The 25,039-nt window shown below is 36.9% G+C and overlaps 1 protein-coding gene across 11 annotated transcripts in view; it reads right to left on the reverse strand.

Moving 5' to 3' along the window:
• PTPRM (protein tyrosine phosphatase receptor type M) overlaps positions 1–25,039 on the reverse strand; it is a 799,491-nt gene that overhangs the window by 328,495 nt on the left and 445,957 nt on the right. For all 11 annotated transcript variants that reach the window (XM_033087233.1, XM_033087234.1, XM_033087225.1 and 8 more), the window contains exons 10-11: positions 20,880–21,081; positions 17,894–17,996 (exon numbers count right to left, since the gene is read on the reverse strand). In XM_033087233.1, coding sequence (XP_032943124.1) covers positions 17,894–17,996; positions 20,880–21,081 — 305 coding nt within the window. The remainder of the gene's footprint in view (positions 1–17,893; positions 17,997–20,879; positions 21,082–25,039) is intronic.

The raw sequence follows: 25,039 nt of genomic DNA on the forward strand, positions 1-25,039 counted from the left end.
AGCACTTTCAAACTCAACATGTCTTTTCATCCTTGCTCCAAAAGACAAATTAGATTTGCAAGCATCTAGACCTCAAATCTATTTGCTCTTTAATAATTTAAACACTGAAAGGTCATGCAGCTCTTTTCTATTCCCCTTTATCAAAGTCCAACTGCTAATGAAAAATAGCTAAATCCTATCTGCTGACCAACTGCCACACATTGCTGTCTCCCTGATGGAAATGAATACGTTTTTGGCACGTAGGTCAATGGTACCTTGTCAGAACTTGACGACTGGTAAGTTTGTCATTTGTACAAATAGCATCATTTCACTAATGAATTTCATAAAATCTTTTCAACCACAATTGTAGTCTCAAAAGTAGCTTTGAAAACCTCAGTTTGAATGTTTTGTTTTCTAAAAAGATTGTTAAAAAATCCTCAAGAATGGAAAACCAACAGAAGTTTCTATCATAGTGAGTTGAATTAAAATTCTATTATCCTTTTAAAGTATTACTCATTGTCCCTTTGTTTATTGAAGTGACACCATTGCTAGCCTTGTTCCACCGCTACTCTGGAATTTAAAGTAACATAAAATCTTCCTACGGCATTTGCAATATGAAGGCACAATCCATAATGAAGATGAATCTGCCAAAAATGTGATATCACTATATCATACCCTCCTTATGGAATGAAATTTAATTTAAAGTTTAATTTATGCTACGCTTTTCTACAACAAAACTCTAAGGCTTTTACAAGGAGAATAAGAAACCTGCATTTATATAGAATATCACATGAAGTATAAGCTAGAAAAAAAACACCTGAACATCTTTCATTTACTTTGTTAAACTTGAAAGTTCAAATATGATAAAATGTTTTTGGTCTTTTCTAACTTTGAAGACTGCAGGGAAAGCCTGCTGCAGATTTGAAATTGAGTTAAAATTTTTTGTTCTAATTTTTTCAAGATTAAACCCTTAGTTATATGTCCATTTTTCTTATCTACTTTTCAATCTCTTATCAGCATAAACTATTGGAGGGTTATCCAACTGGATAACAAAACAGGGAGAGGAGAGAGGGAGAAAAGTAATGACCCATTTCATTGTTGCTTTTGCTAATCCTTTAAAGTTGGCACTTCTGATCATTTCAAAGACCGAGAGTATTGTTCATTTCATGGTACCTAGTAGTGACTTTTAGCTTGATTTGCAATTTTTGCTAAAAATAATCTATTTTATATGTATAAAAATAGAGATTAGCATTAATATATTTCTGACGATTAATTTTTGGAGAACAAGGAGAAGTGAAAATATAAATTATATGCAAAGCATGTAAAATACATGTGTAATTAAGGTTTATTGCCATGAAACAACACAGAATTTATTTCCTTCCTGTTCTTTGTTCAGTCATATCCTTTTCCTAAACCTATCAGCATTTACTGAAATGAAACCCTAATAATACAAAAAAGCCTGGTACAATTGAACTAAAGTTTAAAAGTATTGCTACCAGTTTAAAACTGGGGGGAAAAAGGTCAGTTCAACATGTTCCGTGTGTTTGTCATTGTGACGAGGATGCCTTAGCGTCCTCCATGTAACATTGGTGCTGAGAGTAGCTGACCTGACAAAGTCCTGTTCATTAAATCATAAATGAGAACTGGTAACTAGCTTTACACAGACAATGGACACTGGGTAACGCACTGCATGGCGTAAATAGATCTGTGAGATTGAATATTTTATTTTAGCAACTTTAATTTCTCTTTGTCGTGCTCTGCTCTAGAAAAGATTGGCCATAAATTGCTATGGAACATTTGCAGGGCAGCACAAATATATTTTATGTTATCTCAGCCATAATTCATCATAAAGAGCTTGCCTAGCATCCGTAAGTTACTATTTTTATGTGTGTGTGTATGTGCGTGTGTGCGCGCGCGTCTGTGTGCATGTGCAAGCATGTCTGAGCATGCAGGCCAATATCCTGTGGCTCTGCTAGTTAGTGATAAAGTCTGACATAATAAAATATTAATTACAGCTGAAAGGTGGGCTGAGAAATATGAACTCAGTTACAATTCCATATAGTGAACAAAGGGCAAGAGGAAGAAAATCCTTCAGTTACGGAGGTTTGGCATAAAAAAGAACAACTAGAACATTAGACTCAGACTGAGAAACTCCGTAAAAGGCCACCTGTTACTAATTTTCACAACAGGCACCAAATTTCAAGTAAATTAATCTTAGATGTAACATCTTTAAGATTGATTTTTCCCCATTTCAACAGATGAAGACATTTTTCTTTGAATATTTTATTTCACGTAAGTTTATCATAATTTAATCATCACAATTGCATAACAAACATGACTAGAAAAATTATAATTCAAGGCCAGCTACTATTATTAAAGCATTTTCTCTTAAATAGCTCTAATAATTTGAATAAAAAGAGAAACTGAATACATCAAAAGCACATTAAATATCTTAATTATTATATGCTTGTATTATATTCAATTCAGAATCTTTCAGTCCCTAAGAGTAGTGATTCTGCAAGCCACGTGAGCTGGAATGCAAATGCCACCATCAAAGGGGCAGGTGCACCAAAGGGGGTGCTGCTGAGAGAACACTGAACTGGGAGGTACATACCACAGGCAATTGGTTCCAGCTTTGCCACCAAATCATCGACAAACCACTAAGGTCCTTTCAAGCTCTAATATTTTATCCCTCTTGGTATAAGATCAGGCAACTTATGACATCAACAAATGAGAAGAAAATATTTTATTTATGTTTCTTCCATCCTTCTTTTCTGCAATGCTTATCACATATCAAGCCCTGTGCCAAGCACAGGGGGAGAAAAAAAGAGCAATTAGGCATAGACTGTCCTTGTCCTTGAGAAGCCCAGCCTAAGGGCATTATAAACAGGTCACACAAACAAAGAAGTACTGTGACAAGGATTTGTACTGATGGTCCGAGGAGAAACAGGCTCAGGGGAGGAGTGTTAACGTCTACACCAAAATCTCTTGCAGCATCTACTTCACTGCGAGCATCTGGAGTGGGCCTCGTGCCCAACCATTCCTACAGCCAATAGGTCCTGAAGGCTGCTTCAGCACTGCCTGCAGCCACCAAGTTTCTCCCCAAACTGAAGGTGTCTTTAGATTCCCAGTGCAGCCTCCATGTACTGCAACCACTTGTGCAACCAAAACCCCATCAAAGTTCCCAAAAGTTTTTCCGTCAGACTCACTAAAATAGCTGAGCTTCCAAGAAAGAATCCATGAGGACCCTTTATCAACAGTAGAGAAGATTGAAGGTTCTAATGGTCCGGGTCTTGACTCAGCTACCTATCAAATCCTGGCAGGCATGCCCCAAATGTTCCCAAGGCACCCTACGAGGAGCCCCAGGGTAGCGGGGTTTTCCTCATAATGTCCATACTTCCCTGCTCCTGGCAGAGCCGCACTATGGGGAATGACAAGCAGGGTTAGTTGTCTTGGCTCCCACAGCTGCCTATGATGCCTGAGGAGAGGAACAAGAACGAAGTCAACTCTGGTCTTTGGGGGTGGGTAGGGGAAGAAGACGGCAAGCATGCAGAGTCTTGGTCTCTGTTCCTCTCTACCTCTCTCCAAAGCCCTGTCAGACAAATCTGGAACTATTATTTCTACCTTCTGTAATCACTCTTCGAGTTACAAAGATCTGTAATTTCTCAATTTTAGTATTGCGTTGATATCTATTTTAATCATTACGGTCAAATGAAAATACTGCAAGTGTGTTTCGGTGGTTTTGGGGGAGGTAGTGGTGTAGAATCTGGCTCCCAGAGCCATGCCTAGCCTCTCCTGTCCACAGGCAGCCTCTCTGCTTCACCGCAGCAGGCCTGACCGACCCGTGTCCCCCTGAGTAAGGGGACCTGTGCTTGCTGTGAACCTGCCCTGGAGGCCCTGCTAATAAGACCAGAGCTCTGATCAAATACATATAAGCCTGCAGAGGAGATTATGTTGAAGAAAAAAAAAATTAAATCGGGAAAGGAAAGCTATGCAGCATATTTTCATGCACAGAAGCAAGGCTGAAATGGAGTTTGTGGGAAAGTTAAATTAAGTTTCACTGTATAAGAGCTCAAATACATCTACTCATTATTATTATCTTCCCCTGCCATTTTTTAAAGCTTCTTTTCAAGGTTTCTTGAAGAACAAACTTAGTTTCCAAAATGAATTTTCAAAGAGATGACTGACACTGTCATCCTAGAAGCAACATTAATAAAAATGATCTTTTTTTCCTGGCAGTAAAGGAATCCAGAGTATTATTTGTTAATACAGTAAAATTAATCTATAATCAGGTGGTCATGGTGGTAATAAGGGATTCAGCACCTTTTGTTAACACACACTGTAGCAATTCAGCTACAATAAGAAAAAAAAAGCCAATACAGTAATAAAAAACTGAAGTTTCACCACTGAATGACATTTTGGTCTTTGTGATTGTGTATACTCCAATGAAAAAAGGAATAATTTTAGGTTGCAAGTCAGATGTTTTAAACTCCTTTCCTTAAACAATTTTAGCCACAGATAGAACCTTTTCAAAAGGTTCAAGAGCTATGACAAAAGAACATTTTGCCTGAAAGATTTAAGATGTTCCTACAGCTTGCATTTTTTTTTTTAATAAATAAGAGGGAATAATTAAAAAGCTACTAATAAGTATTTCAAAAGAGCTGGTATTTTCTTTCTCGACTCTCTGGATACTATTAAAAATGGTCAAATATAAAACAACATACATATCAACAAAAAAAAGACCAATTGATTTGATTAAAACAATCCAATACACTAAAACAAATTTGTTTAATCCGAGTTTTTCAAGTACTCAAAATTTTGTTGCTAAACGTTCAGAAGATTGTAATAGAGCCAGACTACTAAAATACTCCCCCCGCAAAAAAGTCTTCGCTTAAAAATAGTACTGAAGAAATAATGAAGAAAACAGCAACAAAAAACATGCCTCTAACTTCTAAGAATTAAGTAGTAGGGATAAACCCCAAAGATTCCAATGACCGTAATCTAAAAACAGAGGTGTAACATGTTTTTTTTTAACACTAGAAGAGACAATAAATAAAGGATATTCATTTACGGAATAGCCTATGTCTACAAAAGAAGGTGTAGCCACATCAGTTCCAAAGAGACCCTGCAGGGAAGACGTCTGTGGGCTGAGGGATGTGAGTAGGGATGGCTCCCAGGAGGGGGCAAATTCCTGATGGCTTCTGTGGCCTCCCAGGACACACAGTGTTTCCCAGAGAAAGCAGGGCTGTGGGGTCAGAGCAGCCATGCCTGTTAACCTCCCCAGACCTCAGTTCCTTCATTTGTGCATGGGGATGCTGGCATCTGACTAGGAAGTCTTCTCTGGACGGTTACACACCGTTTCATAAAGGACCATGCTTGGGCCTGGCACATCGGAACTACCCAATCCAAGAAACACAGTTATTATTATTATTATTATTATTATTAGTCATTATTCCTGCTCAGAAGATTAAAACTGAGGTTCAGAAATTTTATACTAGGACCTAGAAAATTTCCCAAGACAGACAGCAGGGGACATAACGTTATCTACATGTTATCACCATCATTACAGGACAGAATAGCATCAATGATAATAAATGAGAAAAGCTTTCCTATGTGGAGCAGATAACATCTGTGTCCTGAGATGCTGTCCTGAGAGCTTTGCTTACATGTCATTAATTCTCCCCGCAACGCTTTGAGGTATATATTAATATTATACACACCTAATTGATGAGGAGAATGAGACTCAGAAAATTTACACAACTTGCCAAAGGTTACTGAACAAGTAAGGGCAGGATTTAAACTTGGGATCACCGAACTCCGCACTGTGGTTAGTTGCATTTAACCTCTAAAACAGAGCTATTATTTGTAACGATTCCAATTAACAATGTCTTCTTGTCTCCACGATGTTTGATGGAACAAAAGATCTTCTAAAACTTCGATGGTTTTACAGAATGAATATACGATATTAATACAAAACACACATTTCTTACAACTTCCACAACATTATTGTCAAAATATGTGTTACTGTTAGAACACAGGTCCTATTTAAGTGATAATCACAGTGTATTGGCATAAAAATTAAAGGGCAGTAACGATTAGAAAATTTAAGCACAGTACGAAAACAAGGAATAAAGGGAATAAAGACTGAAGAGCAATCTAGTCAACGTGTTTTGCTAAGTAAATACTGATATTATAGTTTGGCCCTTTTTGAGCACTTCAGTTTACGAAGAACTTTCAGTTATATTAATCTTCATGAAAACACTGTGAGATATGTGTCTTGGCATAGCATTAACCCCTGGTTTTTCACAGAATGTAAAAGGATTTACGAGACTCTACAAGAATAAGAAAAGATTTATGGAAAATCAAAGAGAGAGAGACAGAGTTCTGTGTGGAACTGGCAGAAGTTTGCCAGGCAGTCTGAGAGGGAGAGCTGTGGAGACAGAGGGGTAAGAGAGAGATACTGGCAGAAGTTTGCCAGGGCAGTCTGATGGAGACATCTGCACCAATAAGAAGGTGTGATGTGGTTTTACATTTTTCCATGTAGGACGTAGGGTGCTTGTCAGCTTGCAGGGGGCTGCCGTTATAATTGTCTTTTCCCGGGAAATGTTCTGTTCCCGTCTGTGATGGATGTCAGTTAGCAGGGGGTTGCTGCTGCAATTAGGAATCGTTCTGTTCTCATCCAAGATGGGTGATTGTTAGTTTGCAGGGGGCTGCCGTTGCGATTGGGAACTGTTCTCTTCTCACCTATGATGGATGGATGTTAGGTGCTTGTCAGTCTGCAGGTGCAGTGCTAACCATGGGAGTTAGAGCCAAACGGTTAATGTTTAAGCTCGTTCCTGTTAACCCACCAGCTCGCTCCTGTTAACTCTTTGCCTGTCCCATCCTGCCAGCTCATAAGCCCACTCCTGTTAATTCTTTATTTGTCTCATCAATATGTAGGGTGTGTACGGAACTCCAATTTTAGAAATGAAGAAAGATTCAAGAGTCCACAGGATGGCCAAAGATAACACAATGACAAACAACGCAGCCTAGATGCCAACCCAAGGCTTCTGATCCATGCCACATGTTCTTTTATTTGCAATACCATCTTTCTAAAAGATTAAGTCCTATGATTATTTATATCAGAAGATCAGGTTTCATTTATTCTAAGTAAAACTTCAATCATTTGGAGACAACTCGGAGAGAGCACCACACAACGACCTACCAGCCTCCTGGGTTTATGTGGGCCACAGCCCTGGAGCCCCCACCTGGGATAACCCATTCAGTATCCATCAGGAAGCCACACAGGCCCATTTACTTCCTCCATGTCCTTGCCCACTGGGTGAGCTAAGATGAAAATCCAATCATATCTTTGCCCCATAAAAATCCTTCTGGAGTCTAATCGCTTATTTACAAACAAAATAAAACATGAATTGAGGGCTGTGCCTAGCATAGAGCCAGGGATGGAAATACAGGTTACATCACACAGGGCAGCCTTGGCCCTGAAGCAGTTTAGCAGAACATGCAATCGCCACACACCCTGATGAATCTGGGTCTATGGTAGGCCTGGAGAGCAGCAAGGCCAGAGAAGGGTGTCCCAGGAAGCAGACATCTGGGCTACACCTCAGAGGGTGAGTCAATTAGTGAGAGAGAGTGATTGGATGTGTGTGTGTGTGTGTGTGTGTGTGTGTGTGTGTGTGTGTAAGTAAGTAAGCGTATGTTGGGGTAGAGGAAGGAACAAGAGAGAAGATTCCATGCTAAGAAAGCATCAAATGCAACCTGGCATATTCTAAGTAGTGAGTGTATATGACTTCAGCTGGAGGATGGCTTCCTGGGCTGACCCAGGAAGTGGCTAGATGATGGACATCAGACATTATAGATAAAGTCTGGATTCACTTGGGAGCAGTGGTAAAAAAACGGATGGATTACCAAGTGGGAGAGTGAAAGATCCCTGCAGCCACAGTGTGTGGAGTACAGATTGGGGAGCTGAAAAGGCACCAAGTATGAACTAAGGCAGCGGTGGGGGTGATGTAAAGTAAAGGAGAAAAGGTGGGTGTTAGTGAGCTTGAGACGTGAGAAGCAGGGTAAGTTTTCAAAGCAATCAGTACAAGTGTAGAAGATTTTAGTCATCTTCCTAACGTAATCTGAATTTGTAGCAACGGCTTATTTGAAGTAGTCTTTCTGAATTTCTGTTCTCATTTAACAAAACATAACCGATTGATTCAAGGGTAAAGACTGGGTGTTCTTTTATGCATATGTGTTATATGGAAGGGGCAATGTATTTAACTTTTAATTAGGGATGAAACATATATTTAAAAGGCTTCTTGTTCCTGATACGTCTGACTAGTTAAAAGGCAGATTTAGACCTTCAGATTCTTATCTATGAATGTTTCAGTGATAATTACTCCTGCTAAGAAAGAGAAGGGGTTCAATTCAATAAACATTTATTGCACACTTAATTTGGTTTGAGGTACTAAATTTCAGAGACTAAATTATGAAAATCATTTTGTGATCATTTTGCATTTCCTATTATACACTTTACATAATGATTAACCAAGGAAAATGCTCATTTTTCAGCATTACATGCTTAAATCTAATTAATACTCCTGAGTCTGGCCATAGCTCATTTACTATGTGTGTGTTTTTAATTGTATTTACTAGGACGACTACTGTTCACTTCTCTTTATTTTCTCTTATCCCAAGCTTTTCTATATGTTGCTCCTCTCCTTTTTGGACCCACACCTTTCTTACAGCTCCTGACTGGCCACTTCCTACTTCTCCTTTAGTTTTCAGCTTAAATAAAACATCCTGATTCCCTTACTGAGATTTCACCCTCTGTCATATGCTCTTAGATTACTCTGGACTTTTCTAAGCAGCATTGATCACCAACCTAGTACTGTGACTTGAACAGAAAAGTATTCAATAGCTATTTTGTGAATGAATGAATAATACCCACATTTTAACTCTAAAATTTCCTATAACACTTTTCAATGTTATAAACTTCAGAATTTTAGTGACATACTCATAACTGCAGAGAACTCTTACCACTTCTTATTGAGCAGAAAATACACTGATGCTGGACGGGAAACACTTTTAGGTAAAACTAGAGAAGTGAAGAACTGGGACATAGAGGACAGTTTAAAAGGGACCTGGTAATATGGAAAAAAGCTAACATCCCTTTCTAATCATTTTACTATTTATAACGTTGAATAATTGATGTTAATTTAATTAAGCAGGTGAGAACTAAATACAGGTAACCATTACAAGTATAATATAATAATACATTTATGCATTACATTTTCTATATAATAGAAAATGTAAAATGTATAATAGAAAATGTAATACATAATATATAACATTTACAATAATCTTAAAATAATTTTTGATGAAACAGAAGGTGAATCAGCATTTTTATGTGCTTCAGTTTTCTCATCATAAACCATTACATTGTATACATTTGCAAGTGCTGGCTGATAAAATGTTCTGTTCAAGAGAATGATATAAAACAGAGTCCATTATATGGCTGTGCCCTCTCCCCCTCCCAAGTAGGATCAAGAAGTACTGCAACATGAGTGGTCAGGTGGTCAGGTCCACTGGGCTGTTCCTTGGCTCTGAGAGACTGTACCTCTAAGCAACATACCGGATTTGCTTTCACTATCTGTCTGCCCCATAAGTGACTTTATCTGTCTGTTAGAACTTGTAATGTTTTCTTGTGTGTATAGAAAACACTTAACCCCTGAATCAACTGAAAGTGTGGTATCTACAGTCAAAATCAGTTAGTCTGTGGCAAAATTCAAAGGCTATTATTCTTAGATTGAAACACCTTTGGAAATTTATCCCTTAAACTCTCTGGAATCAATAATTGTGATTAGTTAGACCCAGTGGTTCCTGAGAGCAAACAGCATACAAGCTTTGAGATGCATAAAAGCTTTGATGCTATATGTTGTTCATGTCAAGGTATTTGCCACCTTTTGGTGCTCTGGGTTTATAATTGAGACTACTTGGCAATGATTCCCCTGTTAACATTTACAGATGGCCCAGGAAGGTGGCGAGAAAGAAACAGCATGTAACTTTCTCTGTTGTCAATGGAAAATGAAATCAACTTGTAAGTCCACCTCCGTTACCCTGACAGATGGCTTCTGGGCTGCTGGTCCGTACGATGGGGGAATGCACAGCACCACGTCCTTGACCTCCAGGGAGGCAGTCGTGTATAATGTACGGCCTCTGCTGTGAATGACACTCAAGGGTGTTCATGTAATCTCTCGTTCCAATCTCAGACATTTATCTTTTCAGCGACAAACATGGGCTCCTTTGGGCATGGCAGAAGTAAGAAATAGTATGATCAAAAACTTGGTTCCTCCCTGGCCACAGTCAAGAATTAGCCACAATCGTACACTGAGTGTACTGATGGCATTCCTTTAGAAGCTGAGAGAAGCATTTGCACTCTGGCTTTCAGTAAACAAAAGCACTGCCATATCCATTCAATAGGCATTGCATACGCACCTAAATACATATGATAATGACTACAAAAGTAATTAGCACAGGCTAAGGGCAAAGGGGTTAGGTGATACAGTAAAGAGGAAGGTACAGAGGAGCAAAAAGAGAAAGATCCAGATGGTTTTTCTGAGCAAGAGGGACTGATAATGCAACATATTTACTGCTTATGAAAATTGGGATTTAAAAATATTCATACAATTAGTGATTTCCAATAAATTATCAGTCATTGCTAAACTAGATTTTTCAATTTCTGGTGTTCTAGTATTCACTTTAACAATACTTTAAACTGTTGATATCACCAATCACTTTGATTAGTATTACTTTTTTCTTCTAAAACGGACCAAATAGTTTGATTTCTCTAAATCCTGTTTCTAATGAAAATTAGCATTTGGCATTTATAAGACTCCTCCCCCTCCTGCCCTAAGGGTTAGCTATACTTTAACTGGGCTGAATGGAAAGGAAAGCTGGGAGAGCTTCCATGCCTGGCGTTCTAATCCATCCTGAACTGCTGCAGCTGGGCTGATTTTCCTTACATTTTTTTCCTTCCCTAAATCCCTGGAATGGCTTACTCACTGCCATAACAAGCTCTTGTGCATCCCCACTGCTTAGCATGGTGCTTGAAACCTGGTGAGCCTTTAGTAAATATAATCCTAGCAACTCCATAGGATAGAATGGTATCATCTTTGTTTTGGAAAGATGAGGAAGGAACTCTAGGCTCAGAGACATTAAGAAATTTGCAATGGTCACATAGCTAGTGGTTGAGAGAGCTGGGATTTGAAACTAGGTTTAACTCTGAAGAGGATGTTCTTTCGCTACACCCTGGGGCTCATTAAAAAAGTTAGGTCCACAATTTATGTGACCCAGAGTAATTATTTAAATATTAGAATACTTTCCTCCTTAGAACATGCCAAAGGAGGAAAGAGTGATTCTGCCTATCTAAAAGGCTATGCATGACACCAGATGCTATCTTGTGTTTTAGGCCATAATTATCTTGATTATTAATTATTGATAGATTCAGTAGTTTCTAATTAATTTAGAGCACAGCATTGTTTAGTCATGGAAATTATATATCAATTTATGATAGGATAATTTAAAATAAAGCTACTTTTGGATCTGAAGGTAAACTTTGCATTGTGAGGTTTTACACTGTAACTTTTTTCTTTCTCAAAATAATACTGTCATTACAGCAAGAAAATAAAATAAAGGGATGAGCTTTTTTACGAATTAGTAATAATAAATATTTTCAAATCATTATATAACTGGCTCCTCTGAGCCAGGATCAAACTCTTGGACAAAACTATTCTGATTATAAAGATAATTTGTAGAATCTGGAGATTCAATTGTAACATAATTATTAAAAGGGCATTTGAATCACAAATACCTTTCTCTGAAGAAAGTGGAAGAAGAATGAGATTCTTCAAGGATGAACAAAACATTAGACTTCATTGAGAAAAGCAAGTGACATGTCTCGCTGAGTTTTCATTGGTATACCATTTTGTGAATTTTACTTTTAGAGTAGTTATTAGATACAGATCGGTTTCCTTTGGTTTTATGGTTAATTTTTTTTTCAGTAGAGCTGATAATAACTGTAATTAGCTAATGATTCAGGGGTCAATGGGGAAACCTAATCTTTTTATAGAGTTGTTATACAAGCATAGGGAATGTAGTCAATATTGTAATAACCATGTATAGTGCCAGATGGGTACTAGATTAATTGGGGTGATCACTTCCTAAATTATATAAATGTCTAACCACTATGCTGTACACCTGAAACTACTATAAAATAATACTGAATTTTAATTGTAATTGAAAAAATAAATTAAAAAAAAGAAAAAGAGTTGTTGTCCAGAATTGAAGCTTGGATAGAGTTCATTACCTATTTACAATATCAGTTCCTAAAAACTTGCAAATGCATAAGTAAAGGTAGCCAGATGAAATGAAAATTTAAAAATGCTGTAGAGACATCAGAATTTACAGAAATTCTATTTATGATTTTATTGATAGAGAAAATTGTTAAATCCATAATTTACTTTTCATGTTAAATTAATTTTGAATGATATCAGATTGGAATAATATAGATACACAAAGGAAAGTTAGATGACCAGATCTGGTCCTCTGAGAAGCAATGCAAACTACCTACTGACATGGTCTAAAGAGAACGATACAAGAAAAAAAAAAAAAGTATTTACAATGTGAGAGGTATGGTTTGAAGTGTTTTTCAAAAACATTACTTATTTTCACAAGAATTCTATAATGTTGATATGCTCAAAGGTTCCCTGTATGAAGAGAATGGAATGTCCCAAAGGTGGTATTAATGGAGTGAAAATGTCTTTGCTTGGACCTACAGACAATAGACAATCGAAAAGATTGCTGCTGCTTAATTTTTTTTAAACTTGGTCTATACCTCATAATATCAAAATTCCAAATCATATTCAATCCCATGCCAACAATTGTAATTCATAAATAATATAGAAAACTTTTTAAACCAAAATGTATGATTATCTCTACCTTTCATTAATAATAATAATCTCTTTCGTTGATATTATTATCAAAAGATTTATTTCACTGTCCCATCTGAAGTGGTACATTTTACAGACACTCTGACTTCCATTCTCATGCTGAGTCCCTTCAGCAAAAACTGCTGTGTGATAACGAGCTGGGGACATGAGTGTTAGGCTGATGGCCCACAAGGAAAATAAATCTCATTTCTCATATAGCTCCAGGATCAAATCAAACATTTTTAGGAAGTGTAACAAATTTTCTTACATACAATTGCCTTACTGCCTATTTATCCTCAATGGAATGCAAACTTGTCCTTCACGTTGCTTAAGAATACAGCGTGAATTTTTCAAAGGACAAAGAGCTTGATAATGAGAAAAAACAGCAACCTTTAATAAATTTCTAATTTGTTACAAAAGAATAGTTGATGAGTGGTTTGAGTAAATCAGGTATTAGAAGTTAACAATGAGGCTTTACTATAAGTATACATTTTCCTAGTTAACTACGTAAGGCAAAGCAGCATAAGGAAAAAATGACAGAGAGGAGTAAATGAAAACAGCAGACATTTGCAAAGTCTACCACGATAATCAATTCAAGGCAAAATCAATTTAAGAAAAACATGGACATATTATAGAAAGATAAATTCTTGATTTATATATGAACCTGAAGTTACTATATAATTCTTTCTTTGTTTCATCAGAAGTGTTTTGGGTGAATAAAATATTTATGCTTGCTTTTTACTAATAGGAACTATTTCCTATCTCATTTGAAATCTTACCTACCTAGGAAACAACCTTAAAAAGGTAACGCAAAATATTTCTTCCATTCCTTATACCCTCATCGCTTCCCTATTCATATCGGAATGAGGTTACTATTTGCTTTAAGATTTTGATCCTGATTCTCAGCAACAGAGACTATTCACAAATGGCATTGCTTTTTAAATATAACTGTTGAGGAAACATTGAGTTGCGAGGACAACCATAATATTAGAAGTTACCAATGACAATAAAAGCACAGGCATTAAAATAATTGGGGCTACCCTTATTAGAAGAACAAAGTGGCAGCCATAAATAAAGTTACATTCACACGTTTAGACATCAGTTTTAATGTTTTGGTTGTAGATGTGATTATTGCCCACCTCCTGTCCCCATGGACAGACAACAGTCATAAGTGTTTTCCCCACTCAATAATTTCTCCTGAATGAATCAAAACATGAGTACTTAATCTTTTAACATTTCACTGAAATAAATATCAGAATGTTTAATTAATTAATTATTTAAGCACTGAGTTTTAATTAAGAAGACACATGTAACTCCAAAACATCTATCAACAAATTACAGCAACAATGCCTAAACAACAAAAATGAATCATATGAAAACAAAATCACCCAAGGCTCAAAAATGTGATTAAGTCTCAGGCATATGGACCATTAGAAGGTGTAAAACATCATTAGTGGGGAATATTACACGCAGTATGAAATATACGTAAGAATAAAGTCCCAGAGAGAATTTTTGTTGCACACAAAAAGCACAACAGTTTGTGGAAAACTCATTTTTTATTTAGAGCTGCCCTTTTACTGGCAAATTACAAAGGTTTTCACTGCTGGATTGTGTCTACATGTAATGAACAGTGGAGAGGACAAGACAGAGAAAAGAGGTGATTCTAAATGAGTAAAAGAAAATTAAGCCTTTACCTGTCTTATTAAAGAAAAAAATAAATCTATGAACAGATATTAAAATTCTACCCTATGTGCTGGTTTACTGGCTGGAATGATGGAATCTGGGTTCTTCCTGGCCATCTCAGGATTTAAATAATTTTATGTGACAGAGCTGATGTGTTGATCAATAAAAAAACAGCGATCATTTACATTGAGAGTCGAGTGCAATTTCAAGAACCTGCATTAACCAAGCTGAGTGTTTGTAGTGGAATCAATATACAACCACCTTACTTAGTGAAGTGCACGACTGAAGTACAACGGAATTTTCAACACCAATGAATATAGATTGAAGAAAAATCAAATGAATTGAAAGAATGGGTTTTGGAAATCACACAATGACAGTATTTTTGAACACATAATACTGTGTAAACTCCAGGAAAGCAAACAGATGTTCCCTTCCATTTCCCCTCTTTCTTCTAGTATTTATCTTATCACTTGGGAAAAGCTTTCTTGTATCGCAGTTTGATTACATGTGCATTTTGCAAATTTCCAGATGTGTTCAAATGTTTTAATCTACATTATGGCTTTATATTTTAAATCCCTTTGATTCCCTAACCAGAGTTCTTATTTCTCTAAACATTAAATGAAATTGAAAATTTTCATGTACCGAATTTAGTTTGAGAGTATTATAGAATTTTTTTCTCTCTACATACTTATCTTTCTAGATACATTGGTCATCCATATCTATTCAATAGATAATCAGTCCCATTATGCTGTACTATAATAACGAACCAGTTGAGTATATTCACTTTTTGGCAAAAAAAAAAATGAAAAAAAAAAGTCTTTTGACAGGTGAGGTTGAGATACTTTCCTGTCTTAAATTTGTGCCAATAAAATTTACCCATTTAGGAAAAGCATCCTTCCAGTAAAAGTGATCTCTGTAGTGATTTCCCTGTAATGCTTACTGAATAGTGTCCCACAAGAATTGATCTTGATTCTAGCATTATAGGTTTAGATGATGAACACAGACAACAAATTTATTAATTTCAAGATGCTAACATTGTGGAAGAAGGTATAACAGAGGCAGAATGAAGTGACCCTGTCAAATTCAATGGATATTTGGCCAATAACAAGATAATGTTTAATCAAAGCAGAGCAATGCTGAACTTGGAAAACTGTGAAAGAGGATGTGACAACATAAACTGAAATCTTAGAAGAGGTAGAAAGCTGGGCCTAATGAAATGATGTAAGACCTGTAGTGAAAGCTATGTATTTTGGACACTCTGACAAGCATTTGAATGTATATTTTTATAGACAGAAGAGTAAGAAATCTGAGGATAGCTACAAATAACTAACCAATAAGGCTTCAAAATATCCAAAAACAACTAGAAAGGTTTAAATGAAAACAGTAACAAAACCATGCCTTAGCAACACATATGATAGAAAATATGAACAGGAGTTTGGAATGCAAGTGACACTTTAAAAAGATATAGGAAGGGGGATTGAGAAGAAGGCTAATGTAGATTGCCCAAAGGAATACTATTTGAAAACTTAGAAAGATCTATACAAAGACATGGATGGAAATCTAACCAAAGAGGGTTTGAAGGAAAAATGAAACAAGAATAGAAAATGTGTAAAAGTAGTTTACATAAGAATAAAGTAGAATAGGGAATAACTGGCTGGAGAAATGGTTAGGATTTCAGCTACCTTCAGTTTGCAGGCACTGAAAGTGAGTGACCTGTACCCTTTCATTTTATCGTGATCCTTCTGCAGTAGAACACTGTCTCCTGTTCTAATGGGCCATGAATGCTGAGTCTGGGCAACTGTCGGAAAAATTGATGCTCCCAAGGCCAAGGTCAGAGCGTCAATTTTCATTTAGTAATAATTTCAGCTTTCTGGAATGAAAAAAGTCTAACTCTCGGCCAGGTGTACTTGGGTCTTGCACGGCAGTCTCGTGAATGTCTATGCCTTGGGTCACTCAGATTAATGCAACCCCTAACACCACGCACAAATCAACCCAAATCAACCCAAAGTGGTGTCAGTGGCATCACTTTTCCAGCAGTAATAATGCCTTAAATTTGGAACGGAGCTCTTACATATTTCACAGTGTTCTCATAAGCTGGACTTATGAATGGCAATCATAAATCCCTTACATGAGCTACTAAGTTGAGTAAGTGAACAGAGTCAATTAAATATTGTTTCATGAAATTTTGTAGATTTTTCAAATACAAATTTCTGTGATTTCACCCCAATTTGACTTCATTATCAACTAATGTTATTTTGTTTTCACTCTTGACTCTGTGGGCTGAAACTTGTATATTTTTCTTATCAGAGAGAAAGAAATCAGAGAGAAAGAAATTGATCGCCTTACGATACTATAGTGAAAACATGATCAAATAGAGCCAAGTTTCAAAAAGTTAATGAAAAAAAATCTACAAAAGCAACATGAAACCCTATATAGTCTTAATTGTGAATGTAAATGTTTCCTTGGGATATACTATTGAAAATAATAGATTATTTTGAAGGGAATCACTTTTGTTAGTATAAAATATCTAAATTCCTTGGAAACAAGTAGAAATTTCATTTATATAGATTAACGAGCGTATGACAAGTTCATATTCAAGAGTTATTCAGGCATTTCTTTGCTCCTTCCTAAGAAGAACCATTTATTTTATTCATTCACTGTAAAAGTTACACTTTGTAATTTCTTAGCTATATAAATCATCAAGGAATGAGAAATGAGACCTACATGCTGGTAATAAACTTAAATCTATTCAAATAAAGACTTCACAATACTCTTTCCAATCATCTGTTTCATTTAAAAAATTATACACCACATATTCAATTGAGAAATTACCCAATATACTAAAAGTTAAGTGACTTAAAGCCTCAGGTAAACAAACAAACAGGTCCATTTAAAAAATAGAGCTCAGGATAAAAATGTCAGGTGCCCTTGGGTAACTACATCGGAGCTAGCTAGCAATTACCTTTTAGAAGTAAAGTCACTTCTCAACATCCTAGGGCTTTTGTTCTTTATCTTCAAAGAACAAACCACTTGCATCAGAATCAAACTCTTTACACAATACTTGATCACCCCACATCAAAGCACTTTCCTTTCTCTCAGTTATTCCTTTTAATTAAGAGCTAATAAAGATATCGGTTTACATGCTGACTGAGGTTTATAGCTAATCCCTAGAAAACACATTTAAGAAATTAATCAATTTGATTTTAGTTTTCATCTCTCTAGAGCCAGCCAGCCCACTCCTTTCTCTGCTTCATTACCTGACAGGTGCGCCTCGGCTGTGTGCAGGTTTCAGCATGACTGTCACTGTATTGTCAGTTTGATTCAAAGGGGTCTCAAGTTCATAAGCTGGCATCGACGGTGCTGGGGAAAATACATAAGATGGACACTCATTATTTCTGGTTTATCTTTTCAGTTTTCTTTCAACTTTCATTTACAAAGATCACATAGGAAAACAGTGCTCTTAGATGTAATGGCAGCTCTCAACTGACCACAAGCAGCCTATAAGTATACAGCCTACACAAAATACCAGGGACAACTGCAGAAATCAGTGTTAGTTGACTACTTTGATCTCAGAGTTTAAGTATAGAGAGAGCATGAGAGGGGCTTGTGAGGCATTAGTAATATTCTGTTTCTCGAATTTCTGTTTGGATTCTTGCTAAATGGGTGTAGTGAGCTTGTGAAAATTCATCAAGCTACACACTTATAATTTGTGTGCTTTTCTGTACATATACTTTTCTTAAAAATATATTTTAAATGCTTATGTAAGAAATAATTACTAGGATCATAAAATTGAACTTTACAGTTTTTCCAAGAGACGGTTTCTTTTCTCTCTCTCTCTCTCTCTCTCTCTCTCTCTCTCTCTCTCTCTCTCTCTCTCTCTCTCTCTCTCTCAGAAATCCATCAGGGGTTCTGAAAAAGACTTGTAGGAGCCAGAGAGGCTTGTTGAAATTCGTGACTACTGATGGGTTCTCAGGGAAAAACTGACAGTGGAAAAGATATGGGAACTGAAGTAAGAAAGGCACTAGCTTGAGTTTTTGTTGTGTTTTGTTTTAACCAGCATAAGGGCTTAGGCACATTAATTATCTCTGCAGCTTTAGTTTATTTATCTTTTGAATAGGAGAAATTACCCTCTAGGGTTATGAGAATTCAAAGAGGTAATAGATAAAGAGAACCAGGCAAATATAATTCTACAAATGTTAGTTCTCTTTCCAATGTGAATCCTATTCTCAAGGCGATTTCCTGGCATTTTTTGTTTATAGATTGTTAAGTCTTATTACGAGAAGATAACAGCAGAACTCTTTGGTAATTTTGTCACCACCACGGACAAGAGAAATCATTTCATGAAGGCTGGGATGTGAGAGGGCACACGGTCTTTTTACAACCCACAGGTATAGGTACCTGATGAAAACACTAGAGATTTTTTGCAAATATAGTTTTTAAAAATCTCTTACATATAAAAAGCTTTCATGTAAAAGACACGAGTAATACCTCAGTTCCATTTATTGGATTTTTCTCAGCATTAAAAATTAACTCCAATTCTATTAAAAATTAACACCAATTCATAATACAGAATTACATTTTGTATAGAGAATAGCTCTCTATCTGAGGTCCACAAAAATATTAATTGGTGCAAGAGTAATTGTGGTTTTTGCAATTATTTTTAACCTTTTATACCGCAATTACTTTTGCACCAACCTAAAACAAACTAGGGGCCCAAAAATTGTAAACTTTTTTGCACTATAAAAATCAAATAGTTATTCTTCAGGAGCCTGTATAGTTAACTAAAATGTCAGCTTTCTTTGCTTTTGGATAGAATTGTATGAACTTGGTGGGCTAACAGTACTCAGACCCATATCAACCAGAATGTTTCATAATAATAGTGAACATCAATTACTTTTTCTAAAAGAATACCACTTTTAAAATAATAATCTATGAAATATGATACCCATAGGAGAAAAATTACCAAAAAAAAAAAAAAAAGGAGTGGGGGTGGAGGCGTACACATTGATATACATTTCCTCTTTAAATCTGCACAATAAATTATGCACCAGATGATAGCATCTTAATTTACATCCAGAGGTCAATTCACTTGATCAGAGAGGAAGCACATGAAAACAGTTATAACCAGAGCCCATATTTTCTGATTCCAAACCCAGTGGTCTTTCTACGCACTCATCTGTACGATCTATTTCATTTTCCTAACCTCCCAAGGCCTTCTTCCTCTTTTCGAACTCTCCATATTGTTATTATAACCCAATGTTTTATATCAAGTATCAAGTGCATATTAAACCTCAAGTTAAGTTTATGCTCATAAAAAAAATCTTACCTAATGAAAGCTTTCCCCTTAAGTTATAATTGCTTAAAAACAGAATCCCAAACCTCCCTCTGTCAAAACCTAGTGGAATGCTTACAGTACTTTAGTTGTGAGCATTTCCCGTCCTTTGATTCCAAATAAAAACTTTTGCAAAATTAGGAAAGAGGGATAATATATATAAAAGTCAGGATAAATATTATCTAGCTACCCCTGATTAAAAGAGTTACCTCCTTCGTCCACCCAAAGGGGAAAAATGGAAAAAGAAAATGCCATGGAACGTGTTTATTGCTATTACATAGCCCATACCAGATGGCAACTCCATTTCCTCTAGTCTGAAGCGCAGACATTTTCTGCACAGTTGCATATGCCCAGAAATATTTCTCAAATTATATCTTTTGTTGGATGGTGTAATTGAGTCTCCATAAGCAAAAAGCTGGAGGCTATAAGTGCCTGGTACCCACCCCCTTCTGCTGTTGCCTCTCTCCTTAGGATGTGAAACTACTAATGGATGAAGGTCCCAAGGAAAGCTGATCCTTCTGGCAGCGAACTCCATAGAACGCTGTCTTTCTGTCGAACACTCAATCATTCATGGCTCATTACAGAGATTTTTTCCATCACTAGCACTCTGGTAACTTGGGAATGCGAAGGGGATAAGAGTGCACAGAACAGAACTTTCTGCTCACGTCCAAGTCCTCCAATACAAATTGTTGAAACAGGGGCTACTTCTTAACACAGGAGGATCGTAAGCTCCCAAATTATAAATATTTATAGTATTTCATTTAATACCATGGGTTTGGTTTTCAGACATCCAAAAGTATTCATTTGAATATAATGTGTAAGTTTGGGTGAGCTTTGCATACCTGACAATTGGAACGAAAAAGGACAAAATGCCACTTCTGATAAAAGTCATAATTCGTAACGTATAATACCTGATATTTTGGTGGTGAACTGATTTGTTGTTGGAGGTCCAAAACCCTTAGCTGTGCTAGCTCGGATGGTAAAGGAGTATGTTGTCCCAGGATACAGTCCAAAAAACAGAAAATGCGTTTCATTTCCGAGTTTTGAAACTCTTCCACTTTGATTGGATAAGTCTATTTCTGGGTCAAAGGAACTGACTGCTTTGTAGGTGATCTGCAAGAGAATAATAAGAGTGCGATAAAATATCTGGAGCAGACAGTCCAAGCTTGCATCTTTATCCAATAACCCCGTATAATGTATACACTGTCAGACACTTTATGATAAGCTCTCCTATTCACTTAGACTCTTCAAATCCTGGATCCAGCGAAGTGGCGCAGGAACTCAGCCAAACTGTTATGAGTTATTACTTTTATAGACAGAGGAACTTATATAGCCAGTAGATTAGAACATAAAGGATGAGTTCCTGTTTAAGCTAATACCTTGAAGTTGTTTGCTTTCAAAATGTCATCCTGGAAAACTGCATTACAGTTGGTTTAAAACAAAATAACAGAATATACAACTAGCTCAAACAGCTAAGAACCTGACAAGGGTTAAGACCGCATCTCTCATGCAGTGGCCACAGTTTGATTTAGCACTGAACAGGATTATTGTCTACAGGGAACAAGGGCGCGTAAGTGTTTTCATCAACGTGGGCAAAGATATCAGCTCCCACAATAAATCCCAGACATTTGTCAGTAGCTCCTGATGCTTTGACTGTGGTCTTCATGATGGGTCATATTTACATCTTTTCTTTACAGCTGTCCGAAAGAACTTTCTGTCATGAGGGAAGTGTCCCATTCTGCACTACTGAATATGGCAGCCACTACCCACAAATGGCTGTGGAGCACTTGAAATGTGGGTAGTGAGAATGAGAAACTTAAAACTTAATTTAATTTTAATTAACTAAAATTTCAATGTAAATTGCCTCCCATCACCAGGAGCTTCCATTTCAAACAATGAAACTCTAGAAGCTTTCATGATATTGCCACATGTGTTCAAAACATGTTGGATAATTCTGGAATGTGTGAAAATAAATATAACATAGGTGCCTTTAAAATTTGCCCTTTCAAATGATTTTTAAAAGAATTTCACTATAAGTAGTTCATCAACTATTTAGGAACACGCGTTTTAGTGGTGATTACTAACTTCTAATGGTTGTAATGACATAATTTTTAAATGTGGCATATTCAAAAGTTTTAAATTGCAAAACTGAGCACTTTTCTCGCTATTAAATAGGTAAACTTACTTATAATTTATGTGCATGAATACTAACACTGTTATTATACGAAGTGATAATTGACATTCTTTCTTCTTATATTTATACCGTATCATTATAATTAAGGAGACCTCTCTGAAAGAGTATTTAGATTGAATCAACTAAGCAAGCCAGGAAAATGTTTGCTGTGTATATTAATCACCGTGGTGCATGCCGTTCTCACAGTCAGGCAGCATAACTGTTGTTAACCCTCTAGCACATTTCCCTCACGAGGCTACTCTGAGTCAAGAGATAAGACCACGTCCACCACTGCACTGCCATGGGAGGGCCTGCAGCAATGCCACCGCTGTGTGTTCAGCCGCCCACTTGGTCCTCCGTTCTGATACAACCCAGAAAAGAGGGTAGTTCGGAGAAGGAAAATCTAAGCTAAGGCAGCATAATTACTCCCCCAAAGTTTTTTTATTCATTCAGTGACCCATTTGAAACATACTAATTGCATGTCTCCTTATATACCAAGCACTGTGCTCTGAGCTGGGGTCTCATATGGTGATCACGCATGGTACCTGCCATGTAGGAGATGACAGTTTTCTGGGGAAGGAGAGAAACAATTCAACAAGTATGATACAGTATAATTAAGGTGCCCCCCAGCGCTAAGGTAATCCTCTTGTTCATTTTATTGCCTTACTAAAAGCTTGAATGGGACACAAGTGTATATGGAACAAAGTTCAAACTCCCTAAATTTGTGTTTAAGACCTGCCTACACCTTTCTCAAACTTGTTTCTGAATACCTGACATGAGGACATTGTATTACTTTCTGTCCTGGTTAGGGGATAAAGATTTACTGTACCACAAACACTTACTGGGCTTTTCTAACACTGCTTTTGCCCATTAACTTTCATCTGCCTGGAACATGGTATGGTTATCGCTATCCCGTTTTCTCCACCTACTCAGATTCATTCATTCCATTCAAATATTGATGCATTGAACACTGACACTTTGCAAACACTGTGGTCAGCATGTGGACACAGGCCCTGCCCTCAGACAGCTACGAATATAGAGTGGGGTGGGTGAGAGACAATAAGTAGATTAAAAATTGAAAAACATGAAACTCCATAGAAGAAATAGAAAGGGTGCTAAAATACACAATATCGTGGGGAGAAGGGTACCTCACAGCCTTCAGAATGGTTGGGGAAGGATCCCGAGGAAATGACAGTTAATTTGAGGAGACTTGAACTCTGTGAAGAAGCCAACATGCCAAGCGTTTGGGAAAGAACAGCATGAAGTAAAGCTGTGAAGTAGGGGCATTCTGGGCACAGTTAATGGGCAAAAGAAGGCCTGTGTGGCTGTAGCCCAGCGAGCAAGGTGAGTGTGGGCAGAAGAAGTTGATGGGGGCTATAATACCTAGTGCTCTGTACCCCAAGAGGGGCTGATGGGTTTGTCCTCCCTCTCACCACGGCCATGCAGGATAAGCTAAACTGGGGGTTCGTAGCTGGATTTCAGTTACAGCCCTTTCCTAATTTGTTAGGATGAATAGCTTCTATCTCCTCCGCCCATAAAAACACACATACACACTAATGAATGCACTCCTACAATTCTGAGTCATCTCCTTCACCTCTAACAAATCCTTCACACACATATATGTTGTATGTATGTGGGCACAAGGTCAGAAAGCTCACAATCTCCCTCAAATCCATCCAGAACGCCGGGGGTTTGAATACCAGGAATAAAGAAAAGCTCCTCAGGAATAGGGTCAGTCTAACTCTAGAATTCCACTGCCTTCCACAGACTTGATGCTCAATAAACACCTCTTCACTTGAGCACCAAAATATACCTCCACACTCCACCCAAATGTAACATGTCCTTTTGGCATTTATTTTTATCATTTGTTCATCCAACAAATGTTTGTTCCCCTGTTCCCCTGAAAATAAGACCTAGCCAGATCATCAGCTCTAATGCGTCTTTAGGAGCAAAAATTAATATAAGGCCGGGTCTTATAATATATAATATAATATAATATAATATAATATAATATAATACCCGAACTTATAGTAAAATACTTATATTATAGTAAAATAAGACCGGGTCTTATGTTAATTTTTGCTCCAAAAGACACATTAGAGCTGATGGTCTGGCTAGGTTTTATTTTCGGGAAAACATGGTAAGTGCCTATTAATTACTGGGCTATGGAAAAGCAGTAGGAAACTCCCAGAAGGAAAGGCTGGGGCTGTTTTCACAATTGCCAAGGGCAATCTTAATGAAGTCTCTATAGAGGACACTGACAGTCCAGTATCAGATCCAGGTAATTTTATGGGATGCCCTAAGTCAAAAGCAAACTGACACGGAACCAACATACGTATGCGTTCGATTTAGGTGAGATGGAGTCAACTGCTGCTTATACTCGATAATTTCTGATTTATACATAAGTGCCTAAAATATTCCAAGACTATCTTCCCCTCCTCTACTTAAAGTCTCAAATCGTAAAATGAGAGATTCATAGAGAAGCAAACATGGAATAGCATGCAACCTTTGACCAGGAAAGGCATCAAAGTCTTCTAGGGAGTGTGACTTGATTGTAATTCTAGCCAATGTTAAACATAGCTCTTTAATGGAGGTTCAAGCAATCAAAGGAATGAACAATTAGATCTGATTTCAGGTGAGGAAAGGACCGAGGGTATCAGGGAAAAGTACTATATTTGCATGAAATACTAAAAGATAAGTAGAGGTACAACAGGAGGAAAAAAGAGGGATGGGCATCAGGAGGAAGAAAGGGTACAGTAGTCTCCCCTTATGCTCAGTTTTGCTTTCTGCATTTTCAGTTACCCAAGGTCAACCACAGAAAACAGTAAATGGAAAAATGTAGAAATAAACAATTCATAAGTTTTAAATTGCACGCTATTCTGAGCAGTGTGATGAAAT

Source organism: Rhinolophus ferrumequinum, chromosome 19 (assembly GCF_004115265.2).
Source record: "Rhinolophus ferrumequinum isolate MPI-CBG mRhiFer1 chromosome 19, mRhiFer1_v1.p, whole genome shotgun sequence".
Taxonomy (NCBI): domain Eukaryota; kingdom Metazoa; phylum Chordata; class Mammalia; order Chiroptera; family Rhinolophidae; genus Rhinolophus; species Rhinolophus ferrumequinum.